Consider the following 26,941-nt stretch of genomic DNA (forward strand, 5'->3'; position numbering starts at 1 on the left):
ATTTTCTGTGCTGTCGAAGCGATGTCAATTGGTAGTACTTGCATTGTTATCATTACCAGGTAATCTCGAGCAATACGGTCTACTTGGACCTTGGAATGCAAGAGTTGCTGCTCTGAGGTTGGCGCTCCGTGGTACGACCAACAGCTCCGAACCGCTGTTGCAATGGACAATATGCTCAGGAGATTCGTGGATCCGCTCACTCTGGAACCAACAAACTTTCTTGTTTAGGTTCTCATGCTGGAGATTCTCAACAGCCAATGACCACAATCGTGATCATGGCGTGTGCTTACGAGCATTTGTACTCGTAAATGGAAGCGGGCTTAGGTTCAGGGTCAGGCCGGCAGACAGGCTGTCATCACATCTCACCATCCTTTGTCTTTGCTCAATCCATCGTTGGATCTAGCTGGGAGCTAAATGTCCGTTTTCAGTGCCCTTGGTTTGGCCTGTCCGGTCAGCAGCCTTACGGGCGGACTACTTTTGCATGATGGCTCTTTGTTTCTCTTCTCGCGGCCAGCACCTTGTTTGTCCCCTTGTTTGTTCATCGTGCATGGGTCTTTTTCCCAAGTGGCCGAGCCTCGACACAACCCTTTCCGCATTCAACCAATCCAGATAGATGGTGGTTATTCTGGCTTGACGACAAGGCTAAATAGGCTAAACTCTGAAAAATTTCCAGAAAGGCCTGGACAAAAGTGGCTGGCCGGGCTTGGCCCTACTTGTCGTGGCGGCTCGCCGGGGGTAAGGAGGATTTTTTCTCTCTTCTGCCGTGCCTCATTTCACCAACACGACAGAAACAGCCTAAGCATGCACGAGATCAAGCACCAGGCAACGCCTCTTCGGCAATAAGGCCCATCGTCAGCTCAAGGAGGATGTGGGCCAATTCAATACTACCCCAAATCCATGGCATAATTTGTCGGGCTTGTCCCTGGAGAGTAAGGATCTGGAACTCCAAGGCATCCCCACTCATCTACCCCAATCATTGTGGTGGTGGCTTGGCCATAGCTTCTTTTTTTGGCGGCAGTGCCTTGGAGTTCCTTTCGTCCATTCTAGTGGTAAAAAGCCACTGCGCATAGTTCAAACATTGGCTCGTTTACGGATTGTCCCGTGTTGTGGTGGGATGGTCCGACCTGTTGCGTTGCGGTAGAGAGCGCCTGGTATGGAACATGTGCTGTTCGGCTCGCTTCTAGCTCGAGCTAGATAGGCGGACTGGCGGGAACAGTCCTCGGCAATAGAGCAGGCCGTATTGAACAGGGCCTGGGATAGTGAGTAATTGCGAGGTGACGAATGCAATTGATGTGCGGTTCGGTTCTGTTTGTACCTCGGAAATCCACCCAGAGGTCCTTTGTATGCCGATTAGAATTTCAAAAGAGATAGGCAGAGATGGACACAGTAGACTTACCATGCAGCTGCAGGCCTCTCGACTTGAAGGCTGCCATTGACGAGCCTAAAATCCTCCTCATGTACGGAGTAGGTATATCACATACCGTATGCGGGCTCATATTATATCCCAACGACTCCATAATGGCAGCTCCTCCGGGGCCTACGGGACATGCCCGTCGCCAGCGTGTCACTCAGTGCAACCCTTTTCTACTTCTCCACTTACTAGATCTGTCGCACGTTGTTGATTGACTCGCGACCGCCGGTACCCCCCCTGCCCGCCCCCAGTGCGGTGCTAAGCACGGAGTAGCTGTGGTACCAAACGGCAACTTTTAGGGACATCGGGTGTCCGCCCATGAAGGTCTCAGCCATCGGTCTCATTTTGCCCGACCCTACCTATGGGCGGGAGGGTAGCGTGCTCAACGTAGATAGGCTGTGAATATAAGAACCTTTGCTCCCCACCAGAAAAGTTGCTGCCCTTTCTCCTCTTGCTTCGGTCATCCCTGATATAAATAGTAGCTGCTTGTTGTGAAGCACTGCTTTCATTAAATCAACCACTCTCCAATTACATCTGGTGTTCGGTCAAGGTCACCACCCGACAACATTTCGCATCTTTCATCAGGTCGATCGATTCCCAAGTCCGACAATCACCATGGCTGACGAAACCGTCAACATCGCTCCCAATGAGAAGGAGACCAACGGTGTCCAGCAGCAGACGGCGGTACCGCGCCAGGGCTTCACACACAACCACCACAGCGACTTCAATGAGATGACCATTGGCCAGTATGCCCAGGCTTTTGGTGGTGCTCTCCAGCCCGGTGCTTGGAGGCCATATGAGCACCGCAAGCTCGCCAACCCCGCCCCTCTGGGTCTTTCTGCCTTTGCTTTGACTACCTTTGTCCTATCCGCCATCAACATGCACGCTCGAGGAGTCTCGGCCCCCAATGTCGTTGTCTCTCTCGCCTTTGGTTATGGCGGTCTTGTTCAGCTGCTTGCTGGCATGTGGTAAGTCATGATCTCCGGGATTTCGCAGTATTATAACCCTAGACCTATACTGATGGTTTGTCTTTAGGGAGGTTGCTGCCGGTAACACCTTCGGTGCTACTGCTCTGGGCTCATATGGTGGTTTCTGGATCTCATACGGTATTCTCTTGACCCCCGAATGGGGCATCACGGCTCCTGATGGCCCGTACGAGGGCAACGTTGCTAGCGTGCTTGGCTTCTTCCTGACTGGCTGGTTCATCTTCACCACTGTGCTTCTGCTCTGCACCCTGCGATCCACTGTTGCTTTCTTCCTCCTCTTCTTCTTCCTTGACCTGGCCTTCTTCTTCCTCGCCATGGAGCAGTACGCTGCCGACTTGGGCAACGAGACCGCTTCCCTGGCTCTGCAGAAGACTGGTGGTCTCTTTGGTTTCTTGGCTGCTTTCGCCGCTTGGTACAACGCCTTGGCCGGTATCCAGGACAGCAGGTTAGTACTTGGACATGTGCCTGTGCGATGCATATTTGCTAACAAACAATCAGCAACTCCTTCTTCCAGGTTCCCGTCATCCACTTCCCCTGGTCCGAGGCCGCTCGTGAGCGCCGTGCCAGCAAGTCTGAGCGTGCTCAGGCATAAGTTTCGTCTTTGGAAGTGTGATCTGTTCTTGGTTATGATGAGCGATGTTGGAAAAGGAATGATACCTGAGTGAAGCGAGCGCGCAGTTCCTAGCGGGCTGGGCTGCGAGTAGGAATGAATACAACTGGGCCTTTTTTCTTTTTTTTTTATCTGGTTAACAAACGTTACTGCGATGTAATACAGGAAGCTGCATACCAGCTGCTGATATACCTATTAATGAAACTGACGTCTACGTCTTCTGCCCAGCATTGCTATTGATTGTGTGCCCCCATCTTCGTGACTGCAGAGACTAAGCGAATCTCGATTGGCGAAGACCTGTATCAGAGGAAGGCGGCACTTCGTCGTGACTGCCTCATCAAACGGGCCATCTTGTCTCAGATCTTTGTAGGTACATGGTACCTAGTAGTACACAGGTGTGCATATATCAGACTCCATCTCATAAAACATGTTTCATCATGAGGCTCATTAACTAGTATCACCATTAGTGGGTGCTAATGCAGGCTGCCGTTCATGCAGCCGTGTATTACTATTGTTTCGGATATCACCTGTGCTATTAATACATGTTGCAATTACCTTGAAGATACTAGGTAGGGAGAGTGAGCTCATCACGTGAATTTCTGTGTTTGTCTCTGCTTTGACGAAATGATTGGTCGAAAAGGTCAAGACAAATACACGTATTAATCTCAAATATCGCAGAAGCAGCATCTATAAGACCAAGGCAAGTGTCTGATAGACAAGTGACGCCCTTTGCCAAGAGCCAATGTTTCGTTTTTACAATAGAGGATAGATGGATGTTCCATTTCTTGGCCTCCAATCGACGGTCAGGCTTAACAGCCCTACGTCCAAATACAGTATTTGATTCGTCAATTGCAAAGTAAATTGGTGAAAGTAACAGACGTTGTTACTACCTTATTTCAAGTTCGATGTCCATTGATGGGGGATACTACATCTCAAGGCAGAGTTTTTCCCGTATCATTCAAGCAGTAGCAGCAAAGAGATTCTAGCTTTCAAAACGCCAAAAGCGAAAAGGTAACTAGCTAGCAACAATTGGTGCCAAAACAATCTCCGTAATGTTCCATGGCTCATCCCAGAGCTGAAAAAAAAAATTCATCATCCCCTTGCCTAATGAGCGTGTCATCAAAAATACAAAAAATCGAATTGAGAAAAAAAGGCGGGGCGGAACGTCTGCCGCTCTCCGCTCTCCGGGATTCTGAGAAGTAGAGTTTGCCATCCGGTGCTTTTAGCGACGGCCGACGCCGGTTGAGTCACCGGCTTCAACCTCCTTTTTTGGCTTGGTTTTGCTAGATTTTTCTTCTTTGTTCGTGCTACGTTTAGAGTAAGAGCTTGTCATTGGATTGCTTCCCTAGGTCAACTCCCTAAAGTAGTCGTTGTCTTGACTCAATGTATTGCTGAATTAGCCACTGTAGATTCATTTACAACTAATGGCTGTCGGTGGTTAGACCTGTAGTTTTTATGCAAATGCAGGCCAAGCATTGTAGTAAAAGAAGATGAGGGGAAAAGGCCAATTGAAGGTTGTAGCTGAGTTCTTGAGGCTAGCCCCTCTATCCCCGGGCAGATATTCCCGGCTCGGAGAGAGGAGATTATCAGCCGCGCCCTTCACTAGACTCCAGCCAAGTCGCGGGCGAGGCTTACCCAAATCAACGAAACAGGAAGAGATTTAAGTAATCGCTTTCCTCTTTTGTTCCTTGCGGTTATGGGGCCGATTTGGCCCCCCGGTGGCCCAGTTAAACACCACATACATAATGTCTATTCAGCCGGTGGCCATCCAAAACTTTTCCCCCTCCTCTCCATCTTTTCCTTCAATTTATCTTTTCAACAGACAGTTATCCTCTTTGTCACTGACAGATTTGTTTCGCCTGACTATCACCTATTCTCACTTCGGAAGTGAGAAAGGTTTGGGCGGGCAAGATGAACCATGGTCAGGTACTCAGTGAAAAATATGACAGAGAGGATATCTTGCCGACTTCCGAGGCTCAAACGAACAACAATGACCAAGGAGCTATGAGCGATGAGACGGAAAAGGGAAACCTAGAGTTGATGGTCGAGTCTTCGGATCTGCAACCAGCAAACAATGCACCCCCTCCGCCCCCAAACGGGGGCTATGGATGGGTCGTCACCGCCGCCATCTGCATCATCAACGCTCATACATGGGGCATGAACTCAAGTTACGGAGTCTTCTTGGCGTACTACATCAAAAACAACACTTTCCCCGGGGCAACGACTCTACAGTATGCCTTTGTTGGCTCCCTCAGCATTAGCTGCGCCATGGCCATCTCACCATTCGCAACCATAGCCGTCAAGAAGTACGGCACCAGACAGGTGATGCTCCTCGGCGTTGTCCTCGAAGCAGGCAGTTGGATTGCAGCAAGCTTTGCCTACAAGATATGGCATCTGTTCCTCACCCAGGGCGTTCTCTTTGGCATCGGCATGGGATGCCTCTTCACAGCCACGGTGGGCATTATCCCTCAGTGGTTTACGACTCATCGCTCTTTGGCCAACGGCATTTCCGCTGCCGGCTCAGGCATGGGAGGTCTTATCTACTCATTTGCTGCTGGTGCCATGATTCAGAACCTAGGGCTTGCGTGGGCCTTCAGAATACTCGGAATCCTTGCATTCGTCGTGAACTTCACCTGCAGTCTTTTAGTTAAAGACCGCAACAAGATTGTAGGATCGACGCATCTGGCTTTCAAGAGTACTCTTTTGACGAGAGCCGAGTTCCTGCTGTTTATCCTGTTCGGCTGGTTTAGTATCCTGGGCTATGCTGTGGATATTTTCAGTCTCGCCAACTACGCCAACGAGATTGGCCTTCAATCGTCTCAGGCTGCTCTCATCAACGCATTTTTTAACTTAGGCCAGAGTATAGGCCGGCCGATAATGGGGTATTTCAGCGACCGAACTGGACGGATGAACATGGCCGCCATCTGCAGCTTCTTGGCTGGTGTCTTTTCGCTGGCCATCTGGATCAACGCCAAAACATACGGCGTGCTGATCCTCTACTCTATCGTATGCGGTATGGTGGCCGGCACATTCTGGACAGTTGTCGGACCTGTTGCAGCCGAAATTGTTGGGTTACAAGATGTGCCCTCTGCTCTTAATATTATGTGGCTGATGATTCTGCTTCCCTGCACTTTCAGCGAGCCAATTGCTTTGCAGATTGTGTCCGGAACTGGAAGTTATCTGGGTACTCAATTATGGACAGGCCTGATGTTTATTGCTGCTACAATCTGCATGGTTATACTTCGTGGGTGGAAGATTGGTGAAATCGACGAGCTTGCCAGAGCACGTAACGAGAGACCGGAGGACGTCGATCGATATAAGACGAGCGATAACGAGGAACTGATTGAGCAAGGAAGAAAGGCTGGCCGACGACGAATGCTTGTTGATTTCTACAGGAAGAGGGTTGTATGAGACTCAATCGTGGGTTTTCAATTATGAGATCCGTGGCGACGGAACTCAAGGCGATGGTCTTCTGAAACGAAAGGCGAATTACGAAATGACAATTCAACGAATCGTCATGCCGGTTGTGGTTGCGATTGTCTGCGTGGCATTGGACACTCGACTTTGGATAATAACAGCTTGGCATATATTGGGGTTATGGCGTAATGAAAGTTCACATGGGAGCATTCTTCTTGATGTAATAGCTATTTTCCGGCATTTTAGGAGCGCATGTATATAGAAAGAGTACCTACCTATAGATTAATATCTGGAAGCACATAATCAGTACACTTTCCCTCACTGTATTTTTGATCTCAGCTGTTAAACTTGACTATCAACAATAATTTTGACATGAAAACTACTATTTGTAATTACGATGCCTACATGTCAGTACATTCACCTATTAAGAGAATTAAAGGTAAATGGCGAAATGCTTCTCCTGCCGAATGCTGCTGCGACCCCTGTAAAACCACAGGGATTCAACGTGTAAAGCGGCACGTGAATTGGCGTTGACGGTTCAGGCACCGACGCGCCGCCCCGCAAAAAGTTCACGACACCACATCACAGCGTCATTGCAGATGCGCCGCAAGAGATCCATGGCCTGTGGCTTAGAATGAATCACAGCCCGTGGCGATGTGGCTGCTGGAAAATGAAGAAGCCTTCCAAGGCAAGTGAGACAATGTGCATTCGGCCAGATGCGGTACTGACCGAGATGTTTCTGCGTAGGGCGTCGACTTTGGCTGCGTCCAGGCAAAACGTACCTCTTTGGGAGGACAGCAGTGGAGCGTAAGTTGGATGATCTGCATATCTTTTGGTGGATTCTACGCGTGCTGATTGAGATGAGAATAGCTGGCCTGCTGGCACTGTCGCATAATACCATCTCGCGCAAACACCTGACAATCACCGTCGAGAACGTCATAGAAGGACACGCACACAATCTATCGAGCCGGTCACACATCAAGATCGAAGACCTCGCAACGAAGATAGGGACGGTTATCAATGGACAAAAGATCAAGGGAAGCATATATGATACTCAAGTTGAAGAGTACGAGATTATGCTGGGCAAGTGTCCGAATAAGTTTCGGTATTTATGCCCAGCTGGAGCAAGCAAATGCTTTTACGGTTGCTGACAAAAAGTAGGCTGAAATGGCACCCGACAGTCTTCACGTTCTCATTTACAAACAAAGAACTTCAAACCCAGCCTTTGACGTCTCTTAAAGAGCGGTTCGAGCAGCTAGACATCAAGCTGTTGACAGACTACAGCGTCAAGCACACGACGCACGTCATATCGAAGAAGCGAAATACAGCCAAGGGCCTACAAGCTCTCATAAATGGCAAATACATTGTTACGGAGACTTTCCTCGATGCCATATCCTCTGTTACGGAGCTCTCCAATGGCGCAGATAGCCAAGAGTCGAGCTCTCTGGAAACGGATTTTGACAAGTTTTGGCCCAACGCATTAGAGCACCTACCAACGCGTGGTAGCGAACCAGTGCAGCACCCAGACGAAATGTATGCGCCTGATGATCGAAGAAAAGACGTATTTGAAGGATATACGTTCATCTTCTACAGCCAGATTCAATATGATAACCTGATGGCGCCGATCACAAACGGAGGTGGAAAGGCTATGCTACATCCTATTGAGCCAGAAGAGACGAGGGCGGATGATTTTGTCCGATATGTAAAGGGAGTTGCAGGTGAAAAGGGATCCGGATCTTTTAACGATGGCAGTGAGGGTAAGGGAGTTGTTCTAGTGAGGTTTTTGCCGGCCAAAGGAGAGCTTGTTAGCTGGTACACCGAGTTTATCACTGCAGTCTCGCTGCTGCTGGATCACAGACCTATTGAGCAAAACGAATTCCTAGAAGCAATTCTAATCAACGATGCAAGCCAATTGCGACGACCACTGGAGACGGAATCGTCTCTTAGAGTTGAGGACTCAAGGCCGGCGGGAAGCCTACAGCCTGAACAGACCACCCAACAGAGCCTGAACAGTCAATTAACACCGGTGGTGTCTCAGTCCTCCCAACAGATTGATTCACAGCCCATTCCCAGGCGAAGTCGACTACGGAAACCAGTCAAGAGAAGGTTTGGGGGCTTCGATGATGACGATGACGAGATGGGTACAGATGAACCCCCTCCCGCTAGGGAACCTACGAGACAACAGCCACAACCTCAAGAGGACGAGGGAGGGTTATTTGTGTCTCAGGAGCAAGATGCTCCTTTCGTGCCCGACGATAATGATGCCAACTTTCGATCACAGAGAAAGAGGCCGCCTTCGCCCATACCAGAAAGCGATCTGATGGAGGGGATGGCACCAGCAGTAGCAAAGTTTAAGCGGCAACGCCTTGAGAAGGGGGAACAATTCGCAGCGCCCTCACCCGAACCTGAGGGAGAAGAGGCTGATCAGGCAAAGACAAAGACCGGAACCAAGAAGAAGGTGAATGTGAAGGAGGAGGAGGAGCTAGACGTTTTAGCAGTGGCTGCAAAGAATCGTGAGGAAGCGGAGGCTCGGGCTCGGGCTGAGGCCGAGGACCTAGCAAATCTACCAGAAGGCATTGACTTGGCCGAGATTCGTCGGCTTAATATTGTGGAAGAGATTGAGCTGCGTCCTACAGAAAGGGGGTCAGACAGGACGAGAGAACAGGATATTGCAGATGGGCGGTGGAACCCCAAGTGGAACGGAATGAAGAACTTCAAAAAGTTTCGCAAAAGGGGAGAGGTGGTAGGGAGGCAGCCCGCAAGAGTCATAATCGCCCTCACGGAAGTTAAGCCCAAAGAATTTGGGGTTGGCGATAACTACTGGCTGGAAGATGTCAGCAGTGATCGGAGGAAGACAACAAGCCAGCCATCTGCTGTCGGTGCTAGCGAGACAAGGAATTCCCCCTCTCTGGCACCGGAACCGACGAGGCGAGGTACGTCGGCCCGAGTTATCGACTCGGATAGCAGTGACATGGAGGAAGCGGCGGAGCCAACGCCAGATGGAACCGGGGTGCAGTCTCAGAGCAGTGGACGAAGCCAGCTTTCCAGCGCAAAGTCTCGTGCGACTGGTCAGGGGAAGAGAGTGGCCACGGAGCCGGCCGCTGCTAATAACCCGCCGCCGGCGAAGAGGACGAGGGTGGCGCCGAAATTGCTCGAGGTGGCGGACAGCGACGATAGCGACGACAGCGACGACGATCTCAAGTTTAGATTTGGCAAGAGACGGTAGTTGGTGGGCAAGGCGTGGCACTGGATCATGCTCTAGCTACACAGCTTGTACATGTAATCTAATATGCGTACATGGGGGTATCTCTCTCTAACTAATGTATAACATCTATAGTGTATGCCCTTTGCAGTGCCCATTCTGCTTCTTGTTTGCTCATATGCAGCCTAATCTAATCTAATCCATCTTGTCCATTTCACCCTCCTTGCCGTCCGTCTCATCAACCAGCAGTCCCACAAGACACGCTGCCAGCATAGTCTCATAGTTGACCCATGGATGAATCTCCCCAAACAACTTGCTGCCATCCCGCCCAGCGCCCCTCATCAGCTCGGGCACGCCTCCCGGGTGAAACTTGGCATACGGCGTGACGTTGTACACTTTCCCGTTGATAGCCATCCACGCATCCTTGCCCTTGCGCCCTGTCTGCACCTTGAGCATCGAAGGCGTCACGCGCAAATAGGGGGTCGAAGACTCCACGCCGCGCAGGTCGGCGTTGGGACCAGATATCCTCGCCCAGTCCAGCGGAGAGTGGCCAGGCGTTAGGACGACTTGGCGACTGGGCTTGGAGGGTTTGGCGGAGAGCGTCGGAGGAGGGGCGAGGCCGGAGGAGGATGCCGAAGGGCCTCGATTGGGAGCCGGGCCGCGGGCACGCTGCGCCGAGTTGGGAGCCGGGAACTGGTTGAGGGAAGGAATGCGGCCGTTGGGACGGGATGAAGGGAGAGGCGGCGGAGGCATCATGTTATTTGAGGTTGTTGGCTCGGCGAGGGAGAAGCTAGGGACAGGTAGAGCTGGAGTTGCGGCGTGAGCCTTGGGCGTGGTTGGAGATTCCGGTTCTTGGATGGCTGGAGGGACAATCGTTGGAAGCACATTAGGGGCGCCGTCTTCGGGCTTGCGCTGCCTCAGAGTCGAAGAGCTTGGTTCCGCCGAGGTCGTCGCTGAGGATATCCTCAGTTCAATGTCGTCTGACGGTTCGATGGCGATTTTCGGCGCATCCGCCTTGAGTCGATGCTGCCCATCATCTTGATGTCGATCTCGATCTGATGATGCCTTTGTCTCCTTGCCGTCCGTGATGGCGGCGGGCTTCCCAGCGCTCTGCCATGGCAACCACAGCCACGGCGGCGGGCGCAGGATGACGAAGACGACGGACGCGACAATGAGCGAGATGCCAAGCAGGGCCATGCTAGGCTGCGCTGAGACACGAAACGGTTTAAAGAAATGAAGAAATTCCAGACGTTGATGCTAAGCAGTCAAAGGATGACGGCAAAGGCATGCATGTGGTCTCTAAATTTGGGACATCAGGGGGTCCCGTCGACTGTCGCAGCCAATGGGGTCCGTTTATTGCTGCGACCGGGACGTCGTTAGCGGGAGGCCAGGCACGAGGCGCTACACCCGGATGGGCATAATTGCGAATCCTCGGCTTTTTCGTTGTTTTGTTTCATCAGGGGAGCTGAGCTCGGCTTCGTCTGGAATACCTTTCGGGGGGTGTCGGGTTTTGCTCTTGTTTGATTCTTTTGCTCGTTTTTGAGCTAGCAGATTAATGTGTCGCAGTGATTTAGAAATAAACAAACAATGGGCGATCCGACTTGGCCCGCGTGACTGGCGCTATGGCGTGGCTGAGAGAACGACTAGAAGAAGTATGGATGGATATTAAGCATGGATGTGTGCACTAATTTATACGGAGGTTTTGGTTTTTCTTCGTCGGGTAGCTTAAATCTGCTCATTCGATGCAGATCTCGTCTACCGGAGCAAGGGGTGGGGGGGAGTTGAAGACATTTGCATGCACGGGAGTAAAATACCGTATTGTACTCGTAATACTGTAGCATTAAAGAAGCAGATGAGCAGATGCAAAGTAGTGCTACCTAGTATTCGTATTAGTAGTAGCAGTGGTATATGTTGCATCAAATCTATCTTTATCTTGCATTGTCGCATATATCCACTGCCCACATTGTACACAGCTTACACCGAGTATCGCGCCTCACAGCACCAGCTCCATATGGACACCTCACCTAACCCAGCATGTCAATCCCTTATTACTGCTGCTGCTCCTACCTACCGTACTAGGTAGTTTAGTCGTCTGCAAACGCACGATGCTAATGTACTCGGACGGAGCACGACCGCTCTGTTACAGCATGTGCGTGCAGCTGTGGATGCTCGTCGCTCGCTCCCATAGGATGCATCTGCTCTGCACTCTTTACCGCCTTTCTGGATACAGACTTGCGGGGGGGCAAAAACCCTGTGCTGTGCTTGCGCTTAAATGGATTGGGCCATGACTGCTGCGTGTGGTGCTTCTCCTCAATCGTCAGACGATTCAACAACAGCATCGCCGACTTTTTAAAGCGTCACCAATGGCACATGTCTTCCATATCTCAGCTCATGGTCGCTGCTCCGTCCCCCGTGCTCCGTCCCGTTACCGTGCCCGTGCCTGTAACTCTGGTACATTTGATCCCTCCATAGCTGCCGTCCCGCTGGGCTTAGTGGACACTCTTCAGGCAGTCCCGGCTCCTTTTATCCCTCCACACACCCCCTAATTTCTGGCCCGGGCTAGTCGTCACAGCGGCCTTAATTACCTACCCAAGGGAGCCATTTGGCGGCTGTCGAGCGACTTTGGACGCCCGGACGATGCGCTCAGTCAACCCATACTCAGACACCGTCGCCGACAACCCAAATCCAACGAACCCAAATCCCAAGCCAAAACCCAAATCCAAGCCTCAACCGCCCGCCTCGCGCCTTTCCGCCTGCAAAACCGCATCCAAGCGACCAGCCACCAACACCGCGACGACCGCCGCAGCTCGATTGGGCACGCCTCCACTGCCCAATCCCCAGGGATCGCCCCTCATCCGTTCGCCTGCTGCTCGACAGCCGAATCAACATGTGCTTTCTGTGAGGGCTGCCGCTGCTCCAACTACGCGTTCATCCACCAAGAGGGACGCTGCCACGATGCCTCTCGGCGACAAGCCTCGCCAGCCTCAGCTGAGCGCGGCTCCTCCCCGAAGCATGACCCGAACGCCCCTGACCCCAAAGGTTGCCGTCAAGGGCCCGTCCGCGACCACGCCACTGGCTCGTAAATCCGGCTCTTCTGTTGTCGGCGCGCAGTCGCCGCATGGTGAGAGCGCCGCTGGTCCTCCGGCTTCATATCTCAGCCATACCGTGACCCCGCGGTCGGCGCCCCGACAGTCCCGTGCCGACAGCGTTCTCTCGGCGCAGAGCAGCACGGTGAGCATCGACAAATCCAACGACGGATGGGAGACAAGGAGCAACCGCGGGCTGGGCATGTCGCCGCTGGCACGTACCGACAGCCTGAGCTCCAGGAAGAGCATTGGAAACTCATCCAATGGACCCGACAACGACTCCAAATTCTTCTACGCGAGCAGTATAAAACCCGCGGCCCAGGCACCACCGCCCCGACCGGCCTCGGTTGTCCATACTAAGAGTACGCCGACCTTCTTCTATGCCAGCGACGCCGCCAGCAAGCGAGTGACGAGTCCCCCGGCATACCCCAGCTCAAGCACCCATTCGCTGAGCTCGGCGCAAGAGGGTGTTGCTACCAAGTTCTTCTACGCCAATGGCACGCCAGATGTTGACAACAGACTGTCGGCGCGCAGTTCTGGATCGGGCTCGACGGTCTCGAGCGGCTCCAAAGCAACGCGCCCCAACACCAGCAACTCCTCAAACGTGGGATCCAGCACAACCCAGCATTACTCGCGACCAGCATCGCCTTCCAAGAATCTAACACACCCTACATTACCGCAACAGCAACATCATAAGCAGCACCCGCCACCACCGCTACGAGGCAGTGCCATGTCTCCCTCGTCTCCGATTAGAGCTTCGGCTCAGCCGTCTCCGATAAGATCTTCGGCCCAGCCATCCCCGAAGCTGGCGTCCACCACAACCCAGGCCAACAAAAGGCGGGTGAGTATCGAGGCGCCTCTACGGTTGAACCAGGGGCACGGCCGGACGGGCAGTGTCCAGTCTATAGATGGGGTAGCAGCACCAAAGCTTGCCTCGCCCACTATGGCACCACCCATGATTCACGCGCCTGAAATGACGCCGCCACTTCTAAGTCCCGCTTTGCCGCAATTAGCGCAGCCAGTGACGATGGCTTCGATTTTGCAAATGGCCGATGAGTTGGACGATGAAGAGGATGAAGATGACGAGGATGGGAGCGAAGAGGGGGAGGACGGAGAGGACGGGAACAGCGATGACTCAGACACTGACTCCATCAGCCGGAAGAGGTCATCTCAAAATTCCGAGTCCCTTAACCATTTTGTCCTAAGCGCGCGGCGTGAACGCAAAGTTCAAGATCTCGAAATTACCAATGCTTCTCTTGAGGCCATCAACAAAACTCTCGAGAGGCAACTGCGCAAGCAGTCTGCCGAATTGCGCCGCTTCCGACGCCTATCTAGAGCTGGTCGCCTTACAGGCGGCTCTGCAGCCTCTACCCAAGGCGGAGCCTCTCTAGCAGCGCCGGATGCTTCAGGAGGTCTCACTGATGTTAGTGAGAAAGAGGAGGAGGCAGGCCCTGCAAATCACAACGACGAATACGAAGACGATGAAGACGAAGAGGAGGAGGATGAGGAGGATGAAGATGAAGACTCGCTAGTCGATTCTGAGTTATCCAACGGAAATGCAGCCGGCGACTCGAAATCGAATGGAGCACCGTTGAAAGCGGAATCCCCCGGGGATAAACGGCGTAAGCGCGATGAGCGCCGTCTCCAACTCGATCTCACCAGGCACCAAGAGCTTCTGCTTGATAGCCAGAAGATGAACCAAAGTCTCAAGAAATGTCTAAACTGGACAGATTTGCTCATAAAAGAAGGGCAAAAGGCATTGGCCTACCGTGTTAGAATCGCTGATGTGGACGCCATGCCCGGCCGTGTCCTGGCAGCTTCATATTACGACTATGGCGATGACACATCTCAAGTTGAGGAAGACACAATATCTACCGTTTCTGTTGGGGATGATACCGTATCAATCATGGAGTCCGAAGCGGAAGTATGGCCAAAAGAATCACAGGATCGTGATAGCGGCATAGAACTGCCCGTCGCGGGCCATTAGATATCCGACATATCGCATGCACCAGGGGGGAAGGGAAGGCAAGTCGACACATTATTCTTCATAAATCGGCCGATCGATTATTTTATTTCCACGGCGCAAACATTTCTTACTCTCGCTCACATCACCACTCATGGATTTTCAAGTTTTTTTCCTTCTCTTCTCGGACCCTTTCTCCTCTTTGCTACACTGCTGCAAATTTTCTTTTTTCTCTTTCTATCATTACCTTTTTTTCTTTTGTATTTGCGACAGCATATACTTTTTTCTTTTCTTTTTTATTTTGCACGTATAGTTGCATCTCGGGATATCGGGGATACATGGCGCTCATTTGGATTTTGCATGGCGTTTTTTATGCTCTATATTTTCCTTTTTCTCTTACGCTGATACTAGATTCGGCTTTTTACTCTTTGCGTTGATGAAGGCCATGATCACTCTATTCTTCCAACCACCCGCTGTCTCCATTCCTTTTTTACTTGAGAGCTACCTCATATTATATCCCCAAATACCCTTCTTCCACAGACCCGAGTGCGAAAAACCCACCCTCGTTATGGAAAAAGGGGAAAGCTATTACATTCACAACGGCTTATTCCCCCTTTTCACTCCGCAAAGTCCTTCTTTCTATATGATATCCTAGTCATATTTGACTACTCAGTTGTTTTTGTCGTGTTTTTTTTTTTGTCGTTGTTTCTCCAAATGTGTAAGATACCCGCAGAGGCAAAGCAAAGGACGAAAGAGAAAAAAGAAAGGGGAAAGCTTACGGAACACACACCACATGAAATGCGCCGCGAACGAAGAAAAGACGAGACGCGCCTTTTCTTTATTTTATTTTTCTTTATGTTGTTTGTTTGCTTCTTGTTTTTTCTTTTGAAAGAAGGGAAAGAAGAGAAAAAGACAAAAACTTTATATATCGTTAAGCCGTGATAGGCTATAACAACGTAACGAGCTCGCATGTTCTCTGGATATACAAAGGAGAGGAAACTGCATTATTTTTATGTATGTGTGAGATATAGAATACGCTGCTTTCGGTGATGATGGAAACGGAAATAGAAGAAGAAAAGCGATTATGCCTTCCATGGGTTGGATTTTTGGGTGCTTGTGAAATGATTTTGCTTTGGTGACTTGGAAGAACAAGAGAACCCCCAAACATGCATACAAAATGACAAAAGTCGCCAGACAAAAAAAAAACAGAAGTGGGTTGTATACTCTATATAATAAATATGCCGATCGCTCTCTATCCGGCAATCTTGACATGATTTCTCTAAACAAACAAATTCTCAATTTTCCATTTTCCCTTCTCACGTCTCCCTTTCTCCCTTCACGAACCATTAAACGCCACGTCCTCAACTGTACATCTTACGCCGCAGTCTCGGATTTAGGCACGTTGGGAGCATCCTGAGCAATCTCTTCTGCAGTCTTGGACTTCTTGTCCTTCTTGTGCTTGTGCTCATCGTGCTTGTCCTTCTTGATGGCAGCTTCGGCGACGAGCTGCTCAAAGAGCAGATAATCACCTTCTTCTTCGGGGGAACGTTCGGCCTATAGAGGGGAGAAAAGAATCACAGTTAGAATAATGGTACCCTTTGAATGCTTAACATTGCAGCAGGGGGAGGGAATAAACGCCACGAACCTTGAGGAAAATCTCGCCAATCAGGACGAGCGCCTGCGCTCGCTCCAGTCGTTTTGACAACGGAACCTTCTTGTCGTTCAAAACCGTATCGCACACCTCGCGCAGCACGCCTTGGATCTCAAATCTGCTGCCTCTCCACGCGGCTGTGAGGATCTTGCCCGTGACACGGCGCTCGTACTCAACACGCTTCTCCTCTGTCCAGTCCTCGCCTCCTCTCTCTTCCATCTTGGCCATGTCCTCCACTGTCTGCTGCGCATCGATGGCGCTGCTGATGGTGTTCCAAGTATCCTTGACCAGTGTGCCCTTGTCCTTTAGCTTGCTGAAGAAGCCGCCAATGCCGAGGAACTTTTGGCTGCGCAAAAGGGTTGAGGCCTTGGACATGTAAGTCTGGCCGATAGCATGGAGGATGTCGATACCGAATGACTCCATCTTGAGATTCTCCACCTCGAGCCGCATCTTCTCCTGGAAGGCTCGTGTTACGTCGGCGCCCTTGTCTGTCTCCGTCCACACGCTGACCCTGTCCAGCAGCTTCCGTGTGAGGGCCTCAACGCGCTCCTTGCGAATGCGCGCGCGCTCTTTCTCATAAGCAAGCAGCTTTTCCCGCTGTTCCTTACTCATTCCGCCCTTCTTGCGTTCCTTGCCTTTGAGGTCCTCCTCGGTCGTGCCGACTTCATTTTCCATATCCTCGTGGGCCTTGTCTGTGAGCGCTGCTCGGATGGGGATGCGATTCCGAGAGCCAAATGAGGGGGTCGGAGACGTGGCTTCCGATCGGGGCGGCGGTGTTGAGGTAGCAGACGGAGCAGATGGTGTCTTTGCCTTCTCTTCGTCCACGACCACCGTGGGCGGCGGTGGCACAGACGCAGAACCTGTGAAAGACTCTCGGTTCTCCTTCTCCTTCATGCTCTCCTTCATAGCCTCGGCAGTTCCCGGGAACTCGTCGTCCTCCTGAGGCGGCGCTGCCTCTCCTTCGCCTTCCTCTCCCTCCATAGCGATGTCCATTGTGGCCGCCAGATCTTTCATCAAGCTAATCTCACCGATCCAGTCGACAAAGGCCTCGCCGCCAAAGATGGCAGAGAAGAATTCGGCCGGGTCGACAAAGCCCTCCTGTGGCTTTGCGTGGTCCTTTCCATACTTGTCGTATGCCTTTCGCAGCTCCCCGTCGGAGAGAACCTGATAGGCTTCACCGATGGCTTGGAACTTTTCGTGTGCGGTCGGATCATTTGGGTTCTTATCTGGCGTTGGGACAGCCAGTTAGTCAGTGCGCAAAGAGGGAAAGAGAAAGAAACAGAACGTAGAAACGCAGAACGGGATGCGCCGCTAAATACCTGGATGGTGGACAATGGCCATCTTGCGGTAGGCCTTCTTGATCTCCAGCTCAGAGGCCGTCGGCGAGACGCCGAGGGTGTCATAGTAGGCCGTATCGACGACCATTTTGGATGATTGATGCTTATTCGGCGAATACGGCGCTTCAGATGTGTATGTTTGCGAAAGCAAGGAAAAGCGAAAGGGCTGGCTGCGCTGTGTGAGATGCAAGTTGTTATCGCGGCATTAGACGAGGGATGGCATATTCGCTCTCCGCAACCGAAATTTTGCCCAAGATTGAGTGTGCTTTTGTTTCGTCGGCGCTACGTAATGGCGGGGCAGTGCCTGCTAGGCCTGAACAAAGGCCAGATTTAGTGGCGGGCGGTAAGAAAATTGCAAATTCGATGCACCAAGTAAGCATACCGGCACCCTTTCACATGAAAGTCCGCATGTCGCCTGCTAGTAGTCACCGGGATTCCGGATCATAACACAGTCTACAAAGCATGACGATCACTGTCGCAAGGATATAGAAGAGCATACTGCGAAATAGTCGCCTTACTAACTGAAATCAGATACCAAAGAGAACGCGGTGTATTCTTGTCGAAGCTACCTGCTACTACCTAGTAGTAAGAATCTAGCCATCATATACAGATGAATATCACAAGCGACAATGTGCGCCAACTAGGTGGGCGAGGTACTCTCAAGAAGGGCCAATAAATAATCCACACGGCTGAGCCATCAAGGAATCATGACAAACCTAATATCAGGCTCATTTGATTCCCGCGGCTTTCATGCGCTTGAAGCACCTCTTGTAGGCTTCGTGAATCTCGGGAATCCCATATTTATACTCCCCAAGCTTGGCAACCAGCTTGGTCGTGTCCAGTGTGCAGTTGCTGCGGCCAGCCTTGATAACTTTTGCTTGCTCTTCCAAGGTAAAGTTCTTCCAGCTAAAGTCTGGCCTCACAATTTCCTTGAAGAGCCTGAGAACCTCGTTATGAGAGATAGAACCCGGGTTGGTAAAGTTGTAGACGCCAGTCTCACCATGCTCTGCAAGAATGATGGAAGCAGGCAGAAGATCATGCAGTATGGTGTTGCTGTTGGGAATGTCAACCACTCTCTCGTAGCCAAGGAGCTTTGTCACAAAGTTTCGCGGATGAAGGTCATCGCTAACAGGCATGCGAAGACGAAGGATGAGGCAGTTGGAGTAGCTGCTGAGGATCTATACACATGTTAGCCTCGTTACATGCTATATGCAATCCACCTAGATAACTTGACTTACCGGCTCCACGTGGCTCTTGGTCAAAGAGTAAAAGCTTCCTTCAAAGTTTGGGCGGTCCTCTTCCGTATAACCACCCCCTCCGATGGGGTGCGTCTGGTCGTACTGATACACACAGCCAGTAGCGAAGATGGTACAATGGATCTTTGCTTGAAAGCAAGCATCTGCCAAGTTCAATGTGCCAATGACATTGGATCGTACCGTCTGGGACTTGTTGTCTTCACACCAGTCGACATTTGGTCTCCCAGTGCATCCGGCAGCATTCAGAACGTGTGTTGGCCTGATAAGGAAGAGTTCCGAAAGCACAGCCTCTCGATTTTCCATACGGATTGTTGTCGTGTGAACTTCTTGGCCCTGCTCCTCCAGAAGGCGCTTCAACTGACCCGCAATCCAACCATTGCCTCCCCATATGAGGAAGCGTGGCTGCTGGAAATGGTCATCAAGACGGTCGTTTGCTTCCCAAGCTGCCATTGTCATGAATGTATCTGGGGTGAACTATGGAGGATTATCTTGGTGTTAGTTGCAGAGTAGAGCAATGGTAGGCGGTCCTGACCTTTTGATAGTGAGGTTTCCCTAAGAAGTTGGAGAATGAAGATATTCAGACATGATCAAAATCAGAGATGACAAGACATGGCAGTCACATTCTAGCTGGGGCCGAGCTGAGGAAGGTGCTACTGTTGGTTATTGCTATGCAAACTTTTTCGGTTTGATGGGAAGGCGCTGCCTGATTCAATGTTCGGTCAAGACTGAATCAAGCTCCAGCTGCCATTTTCTTAGTGCTGCCTACCTTACCTTACCTTACACTGTCGAGCATGATTAGAGGCAATGTGTACACCATATTATAATCATTTTTCATGAAACAGTGTGTTGTAAACGGGCATTACTACCGCACATGCTCCTACTATTGACTCATAAGACGCGTATGAAGATTCTAGTAGAGGTGGATAGTATACGTTGTTGTTGTTTCCCTCCCGGATCTATGTACTATTACTGTTATCTCAAAAAACTGTATTACAGTCAGCTGCATTGTGAGCACCTAGTCGTGATTCGAGTCTTCCTTCACTATTACCTCCCAAGAGATATGATAGGCCACACACGACATCTCATCTGCAACCCCTATTCATCTTGTCGAGTTCAAACAGGTATCACGCATGGCAATCACTGCAACTTTGGATTATATCCACCCTCGTGTTTCGCAAAAAGATACCCCCATAGAATTGGCGGCAGTATTCTGAGAGATAACCCCGCCAAATCCGTACTCAATCGCCATCAATTCCATCTCTGCATACCTGTAAGGCGTCTGCCAAGACCTTTACCAGGAGCCTCTGCCGGCGTTATTGCATTGACTGTCTCATCTTACCTGCATCTTCACCGCTGATATCGCGAGTCTATTTGTTCCACAGAGACCGACCTCAACGAAGGGCATTTACTGGCGAGTTTCCAGCTGAGTCATCGACGCAGGGGAATCAGTTGAAATTGGTGGCGCTTCGAAGCGAGTTACACGGCGCGTGAAACTTCCTAGTAGGAGGTGATCCTGCCTTTGGCCGTGAGTTGTTCTCGGATGTACGACGTATGTACGGTACGAGCGGAATAGAATCACAGCTCATCACGGTCCAAACCCGAGCAGTTTGTTGTTTTGCTTGCGTCCCGTCTCGTGGACACGGAATTAAAGAGATTTCAGTGAATGCCGTCTTCTTCAACCAAACCTCCCAAACCCAAGTGCCACTATTAACTCCCGCCATTACCCCTAAACTCTCCCATCCTCCATGCCGTATTCGCAGCAGCTAGCGCAAACCAGCGTCCGCTTGCTCTTCCGATCCTTCTAGTGCTGCAGCAGGGCGATCGAACCTACAGCCTATAGGCAAACTGCCCGTCTACAGTAGTGAATTCATGCTAACCCTACTTTTCCCTCTTTTGCTTGCCTACCCCGTCGCGGCGGATTTGGTGTGTGCGCAAACTGTGGGGTCGGCGTGCTTCGGCCGTATTCGTATCCACCAGCTTCCCACTTCTTAGCAGCCTTTTGGCAATCTTTCATTTTAACCACAGCTTGCTATAATTCCACTTCCCCCCATCAACCGACTTCCTTTCCCTCACTTTGTTTTCTACCGGCCCTCTGTCTTCTTCCCAGTAATTCTTTGTTTTACCATATACCCCATCCCATTACTTTCTCTCTCTTCTTCTCGTTCTTTTCTCGCCATTCTGCTCCTCCTACGAACACGGTGGCAGGACGCTTAATACTGCTAGTCAGCAACAGCTCTACAAAAATTTGCCATTCTCCCCTCTGCATACTGCCAACAGCCTTTAAACGCGCACTAAAACACCACCACAATGGGCGCCATCTACTATTTATTGCACCCAGGCGAACTGCGTTCCATCATTCAATGGTATGTCTAGCTATCAGCACCTCTTGTAGAGGCCCAAGCCCGAATCGGCAACACGCTGCTAACCTGACGCTGTAGGAAGGTATGGCACGAGCCTGTGAACCGCCGCGACCCCAGCACCGAATGTGCGACACTACAAGAATGTTTCCGCTTCTTGAACTTGACAAGCCGTAGTTTTTCGGCCGTCATCCAAGAACTCAACCACGAGCTTCTTGTCCCTGTGACTCTCTTCTATTTGGTGTTACGTGGCCTCGATACCATCGAGGATGACATGACCATTCCCCTCTCTACAAAGGTCCCCATGCTGCGGAACTTCCATGTGACAATGGAACAGGATGGCTGGCAATACCACGAGAGCAAGGAGAAGGACCGAGAACTTCTGGAAAAGTTTGACTGCGTCATTACTGAGCTCAAGAAGATCAAGAAGCCTTATTATGAAATCATTAAGGATATGACCATCAAAATGGGCAATGGTATGGCAGACTACGCACAAAACACCTACATGATCGAAAACGGTGTGCAGACGATTGAGGAATACGAGCTGTACTGCCACTACGTTGCAGGATTGGTTGGTGAAGGCCTGACGCGACTATTTGTGGCTTCTAAGCTTGCCAACCCAAAGCTGGCCGAGAGGCCCTCTTTGACCGAATCCATGGGTCAGTTTTTGCAGAAGACGAATATTATCCGTGATATTCACGAAGATTGGCAAGACGGCCGACGATGGTATCCAAAGGAGATTTGGAGCAAACACGTTGACCGATGGGAAGATCTGTTCGACCCCAAGTATCAGAAACAAGGAGTGGAGTGCATATCAGCCATGGTGCTCGACGCTCTGAAGCACGTTGAAGAGTGTCTGTTCTACATGGCGGGTATGAGGGATCAAAGTGCCTTCAACTTTGTTGCCATTCCACAAGGCATGGCCATTGCTACTTTGGAGATTTGCTTTAGAAACCCAGCTGTGCTGCAGAGGAACGTCAAGATCACCAAGGGAGACGCTTGCCAGATCATGCTGGAAAGCACCCAGAACCTTCAAACTCTTTGTGAGGTCTTCCGAAGATATGCCCGGCGCATTCAGAAGAAGAACGATCCTCGCGATCCCAGCTACTTGGCAATCAGCTCACAATGCGCCAAGGTATGAAGAGATCCTGAGGAGAACATGAACTTGACTGAACCTTGACGGAAATGCTAATATTCTTCCAGATTGAGCAATTTATCGAATCCTTGTTCCCCAAGCAAGACCCCAAGAAATTGGCCCAGGAGGCCAAGGAGAAGCAGACGCAAGAACCTGGCTTGACTACCAGTGAGACTGCCATTATGATTGCTGTTGTTCTTGGTGTTTTGTTGACTATGACGGGCGTGATGGTAAGTCACACGTTTCATCTCCCCCAAGCCAGGACTTGGAAAATCTAATGAGGAACAGGTTGGCATTGCTTGGTTCCTCGGCGCCAAGTTCGATAATACTCTGGCCGACACGGCGAAGCTGTTTGGCAACAGCGCCGCCAGCGCTGCGCCTTCAATAACGGGCGCTCGCGACGAATTGTAACGCAACTACTCATCTACGGATTATATCACTAACTGCGATGCCTTGATGCCCTCATGTACTACGAACGATCTTGGCTCATGATATATGCCAAGTATACATATATATACTTACCTATCATAATTAATGTCTTTAATACTAAAATCGACAGGGAATGGTATCTCTGTACGATGATCAAACCAGGTGGTATCTCTTGAAAGTTTGCGGTGTCGTTTTCTACCTCGAATCATACTCCTAGCACGGATGTCAAATTGCAATCCAGTCCTTTCATGACTGTGGTTGTGCCGAAGAAGTGCTGATATCAACTTTGCTTTTGGTCTACTCTTAACGGAGCTGACGCAACGTGGAACCTCCGCCCTTGGACTTGACGAGGCTGGATCCGTGTTGGCGGGCAAACATTTCTTTGTGCCAATTGACTTTATGATGTGGCGTTGTGAAGAGTTAATATTTGCCGCGTTACATTGTGACTCGTGTCAGGGCGATATTAGAGCTATTGTCAAGCAATAGTGAAACTTAACGGCCATCTGTGACGTTTATGTAGCTCTTCGTTGCTGTTTTATGCTCCCTTTTATTGTCAGATAGTCAATTGCAGTGTTCTCATCATCTAAGTACAAGCTCATTTCACATGTTGATGTTCATTCTTGCCGAGTTTCATGAATGTAGTAATCAGGGCAATTATCTATTATATCTACATGTAGCCCGTACGCTGACAATAATCACCGTCTAATAATACTTCTCGGTAATATTTCTCGGTCAGATATCTCGCCAACGTTTCCAAGTCATCTCTCTCTTTCTCAAAAAAAAATTATGTCTATGAAATGGCAGGATGTAAGTGTTGCAGTGCGCGCTCCCTCACCCATTAGGGTTATCTAATTTGACGACCGGACAAGCAGATGAAATGTCGTGATTTAGAGGTTGGCGTTGTTGGCAATGAGGTCGGTGGTACCAGCAACGTTCTGCTGGACAGTGGCACCAGTCTTGGTAGCGAGGTTCTTGATGAGGTTGCTGACATCGTCGACGTTGGTGACGCCCTCGAGAGCCATCAGGTAGGCGGCAAGACCGGCAACGTGAGGAGTAGCTATTTAAAGTCATATTAGCCTATGGGCACTCAAGTGTACATAATATAAGGGCCGGCTTTCTTACCCATGGAGGTACCGCTGAGAGTCGCAGTGTCGATATCAGACTTGATGCCAACGCTGAGAACATTAACACCGGGGGCGTAGATATCAACACCAGCACCGAAGTTGGAGAAGCTGGCACGAACATCATTCGTGGCGTCAATGGCACCGACGGTGATGGCCTGAGGGGCAGAGCCAGGAGAGGTGTTGGCAGTATCTTGCTGTAATACTTGTTAGGAATGTGGTTATAAGTGAGAGTTGAATGGGGTTCAACGTACGTTCTCGTTACCGGCAGCGACAACGGGGACAATACCGGCGTTGGCCAGAGCAGTGATGGCATTGTTGACAGCAGTAGAGAAGGAGCCGCCGAGAGACATGTTCATAACAGCCTTGCCGGCGAGCTTCTTGGTCTGGACGTCGTTGATGACGAACTGCATGCCGTTCAAAACACCAGAGTTGCTGCCAGAGCCGCTGGCATCGAGGACCTTGACGGCAACAAGCTTGATGTTCTTGGCAACGCCAAAGGTAGCGCCACCAATGGTACCGGCGACGTGGCTGCCGTGACCGTTCTCATCGGTGTCCTGGGCCTCATTGTTAGATTGTGAACATTGCCTTCTCCTTGTATAAGAGAATACTTACGTTGGTGTTGACAAAGTTGGCTCCAAAGGTGGCACGGCCCTCGAACTCAGTGTGGGTAACGCGGATGCCGGTGTCGACAACGTAGGCAGTCATGCCAGAAGCAGCAGAGTTGTCGAAGATGTAGTTCTGACCACCAACGTCCTTGTTGGAGAGACGGATCAGGCCAGGGGTGGCATTGGTCTGGGCAACGAGGGCGGTGTTCTGGACCTTGGTGTCGGCCTCGATGTAAGCAACCTCCTCGGCGTCGAAGATGCTCTTGATCATGTCGTTGTCGGCATCGAGGGCCATGGCGCGCCAGGTGTGAAGCTGGAAGGAGTGGATCTCGGTGGACAGCAGGTTGCCGAGGCCATCACGCTTCCCGAGGTTGCGCTTGGCGATGGCGGTAGCAAACTGAGCTTGCTTAGCAGAGATGGCGGCATCACCGAAGGTGTTGTTGTAGACGACAATGTAGCGGCCAGGGATGATGTTCTTCGCGTGAGGGTTGATGACGACGCTCATGAGATGGGTCATGTTGAGAGCGCTATGTGTGTGTGTTTGAGGGCTCAGCGAGTGACGGTTATGGAAAGGCATAGCCGCGGCCAGAGGGGCCACGACCATCAGAAGATATGCGAGCATGGTGTTGAAGGGCGCCATTGTGACTGAAGACTTGGAGATGCGAGATGACGAAAGAAATGTTGGATATTAATACTAGTTGTCGTGAGGACAGGTCCAGCCGTCTTCTAGTGAATGAATGAATATCAATGCTCTCGAAAGAGAAAGTAACAGAGCAGTATCAATGCCAATGCGAGGATGTGCGATCAACGGTCCTCTATAGCCAGCTACTCGGTTCAGCAATAAGACGTTGAAAGAAAGACGACGAAGAAATGTTGAACGATCCAAGTGCGGAGGACCAGGCCGGAGACTCTTGAATGGAAAGAGAGGGAGAGTATGAGGAGGATGTAAAGATCCAAAAGGAAAAAGAGAAGAGGGAACGACGTAAGTAAAAATAGTAAAGAAGAAGAAGAAAACAATGACATGGGGGAGCAAAGTGAGGAGAAGAGAGAAGTGGATTTTGGGCAAGGTACTCGTACCAGGCGAGAGAGTGGCCTCCCAGCGCAAAAGCCAAGTCCAGGGACGTCCGGCTTCCGTGGTTCAATTTGATGGGGCCGGAGCAGCCCCTGCTAGCGGGCCTTGTCGCTGTATGCAGAACTTTTCAGTGGCTTTAAGCTCTTGTAGCGTGTGGTGGCAACTGCGCCGCCCAGGTACAGGCGCTCGTGGCTGGCCCAGTCCAGATTGATGCTGAGACTGGGGTGTCTCAGGGCGGGTGGGCAGGGGTTGGTGCCAAGCGAATCGCAAAACGTTCGGGAGCTGTTTTGGAAAACGCTCAAACGCAGCAAGCTGGATTTTTGTCTTGTTGGCGGTTGTTGCTGTTGCTCTTGTTTTTTATTTCTATTATTTTTTATATTCCCCCCTGTAAGCATATTTCATGCTTCAGCCGAGGCCTTGGCGAGTCGAGATTTCTGTTTTTTAGCCGAATGTCTGTGGCTGAGATTTTTGCTTTGGCTTGCACGAGGCGGTTTACTTGGAGGTACGAAGCAGTGGAGGCAACAGATCGTCAGGTACCAGGTACATGTACATGCACTTCGGTCGTTCAACATGTCGTTCGTATAACAGAGTTCAATCGCGGTAGGCAGTAACACCGAGGGATTTAATGCGTGAATTTCACAAAACGTCGAATTACGTGGCATACATGGCATACATGTATCCGTTGGTTTTTTATTTTCCAATCACACATGGAATGGGTAGAGTGCATGTATCTGCAGAGATGCCACAAGCGCCATATCGATCGTCAGGGCAGTGGCACATCGCCATCTCACACCCGCGCATCAAGCGGTAAAAATGGGTAAGGAGTGGCCATCCAACGTCCAAACTTTGTTTGCTATGTACCTATCAATCCAACATCCCATGTCTTAAATTGAACGCTACCTAATAGTGATGAATATCAGATCCTAGAGATATATACAGCATAGTAGCAGATACAAGAAGAAAGTAGCTATAGTAATAGTTACTCAAGGAACTGGGTACTATATTTTACAGCTATTAACCTACCATGTGCTTACCGGTAATAGCAAGTAAAACACTTTATGCTTCCTCCGCATCCTGTCTGACACTTGAACTTGACGCACTCCAGCTGCTCCGTCATAATCGCATGTTATGCTTGTTCTATTAGTGCCAACCAGTGTAGTAGTACTAAGAATGAACTCAATTGACGTAAATTCAGCTACACGCTCTCGTGTCGATCAAGTGCGGCTTGATCTACGGAGTACATAAAAGTTCAATGCTACATACATCAACGGCCTTCGAGTTGATCATCGGGCGATTAATA

At 50.6% G+C, this 26,941-nt stretch overlaps 9 protein-coding genes across 9 annotated transcripts; 5 read left to right on the forward strand and 4 right to left on the reverse strand.

The window, feature by feature from the left end:
* Positions 1 to 2,026: 2,026 nt before the first annotated feature.
* T069G_03897 (GPR1/FUN34/yaaH family domain-containing protein) lies at positions 2,027 to 2,989 on the forward strand (the record flags this gene model as incomplete). Its single annotated transcript, XM_056171107.1, has 3 exons — positions 2,027 to 2,379; positions 2,447 to 2,842; positions 2,896 to 2,989. 3 exons carry the CDS (start codon positions 2,027 to 2,029, stop codon positions 2,987 to 2,989), a joined length of 843 nt encoding a protein of 280 aa, XP_056031999.1.
* A 1,929-nt stretch (positions 2,990 to 4,918) lies between these two features.
* T069G_03898 (major facilitator superfamily domain-containing protein) lies at positions 4,919 to 6,418 on the forward strand (the record flags this gene model as incomplete). Its single annotated transcript, XM_056171108.1, has 2 exons — positions 4,919 to 6,020; positions 6,066 to 6,418. 2 exons carry the CDS (start codon positions 4,919 to 4,921, stop codon positions 6,416 to 6,418), a joined length of 1,455 nt encoding a protein of 484 aa, XP_056032000.1.
* A 660-nt stretch (positions 6,419 to 7,078) lies between these two features.
* Positions 7,079 to 9,650, forward strand: T069G_03899 (second BRCT domain on nijmegen syndrome breakage protein domain-containing protein; the record flags this gene model as incomplete). Its single annotated transcript, XM_056171109.1, has 4 exons — positions 7,079 to 7,112; positions 7,172 to 7,231; positions 7,295 to 7,529; positions 7,586 to 9,650. 4 exons carry the CDS (start codon positions 7,079 to 7,081, stop codon positions 9,648 to 9,650), a joined length of 2,394 nt encoding a protein of 797 aa, XP_056032001.1.
* Positions 9,651 to 9,821: 171 nt separating this feature from the next.
* T069G_03900 (cytochrome b5-like heme/Steroid binding domain-containing protein) lies at positions 9,822 to 10,823 on the reverse strand (the record flags this gene model as incomplete). The annotated part of the gene is made up of 1 exon (XM_056171110.1): positions 9,822 to 10,823. The coding sequence occupies one exon, from the start codon at positions 10,821 to 10,823 to the stop codon at positions 9,822 to 9,824; it is 1,002 nt and encodes a 333-aa protein (XP_056032002.1).
* A 1,440-nt stretch (positions 10,824 to 12,263) lies between these two features.
* Positions 12,264 to 14,699, forward strand: T069G_03901 (uncharacterized protein; the record flags this gene model as incomplete). The annotated part of the gene is made up of 1 exon (XM_056171111.1): positions 12,264 to 14,699. The coding sequence occupies one exon, from the start codon at positions 12,264 to 12,266 to the stop codon at positions 14,697 to 14,699; it is 2,436 nt and encodes an 811-aa protein (XP_056032003.1).
* A 1,350-nt stretch (positions 14,700 to 16,049) lies between these two features.
* On the reverse strand, positions 16,050 to 17,751 carry T069G_03902 (x-domain of dnaJ-containing domain-containing protein; the record flags this gene model as incomplete). Its single annotated transcript, XM_056171112.1, has 3 exons — positions 16,050 to 16,229; positions 16,321 to 17,552; positions 17,646 to 17,751. 3 exons carry the CDS (start codon positions 17,749 to 17,751, stop codon positions 16,050 to 16,052), a joined length of 1,518 nt encoding a protein of 505 aa, XP_056032004.1.
* Positions 17,752 to 18,391: 640 nt separating this feature from the next.
* T069G_03903 (rmlD substrate binding domain-containing protein) lies at positions 18,392 to 19,369 on the reverse strand (the record flags this gene model as incomplete). Its single annotated transcript, XM_056171113.1, has 2 exons — positions 18,392 to 18,841; positions 18,902 to 19,369. The coding sequence occupies 2 exons, from the start codon at positions 19,367 to 19,369 to the stop codon at positions 18,392 to 18,394; spliced, it is 918 nt and encodes a 305-aa protein (XP_056032005.1).
* A 1,857-nt stretch (positions 19,370 to 21,226) lies between these two features.
* T069G_03904 (squalene/phytoene synthase domain-containing protein) lies at positions 21,227 to 22,822 on the forward strand (the record flags this gene model as incomplete). The annotated part of the gene is made up of 4 exons (XM_056171114.1): positions 21,227 to 21,282; positions 21,358 to 22,411; positions 22,480 to 22,641; positions 22,700 to 22,822. 4 exons carry the CDS (start codon positions 21,227 to 21,229, stop codon positions 22,820 to 22,822), a joined length of 1,395 nt encoding a protein of 464 aa, XP_056032006.1.
* A 905-nt stretch (positions 22,823 to 23,727) lies between these two features.
* On the reverse strand, positions 23,728 to 25,209 carry T069G_03905 (subtilase family domain-containing protein; the record flags this gene model as incomplete). The annotated part of the gene is made up of 4 exons (XM_056171115.1): positions 23,728 to 23,897; positions 23,963 to 24,158; positions 24,216 to 24,518; positions 24,577 to 25,209. The coding sequence occupies 4 exons, from the start codon at positions 25,207 to 25,209 to the stop codon at positions 23,728 to 23,730; spliced, it is 1,302 nt and encodes a 433-aa protein (XP_056032007.1).
* Between the last annotated feature and the right edge of the window lie 1,732 nt (positions 25,210 to 26,941).

Source organism: Trichoderma breve, chromosome 2 (genome assembly GCF_028502605.1).
Source record: "Trichoderma breve strain T069 chromosome 2, whole genome shotgun sequence".
NCBI lineage: Eukaryota > Fungi > Ascomycota > Sordariomycetes > Hypocreales > Hypocreaceae > Trichoderma > Trichoderma breve.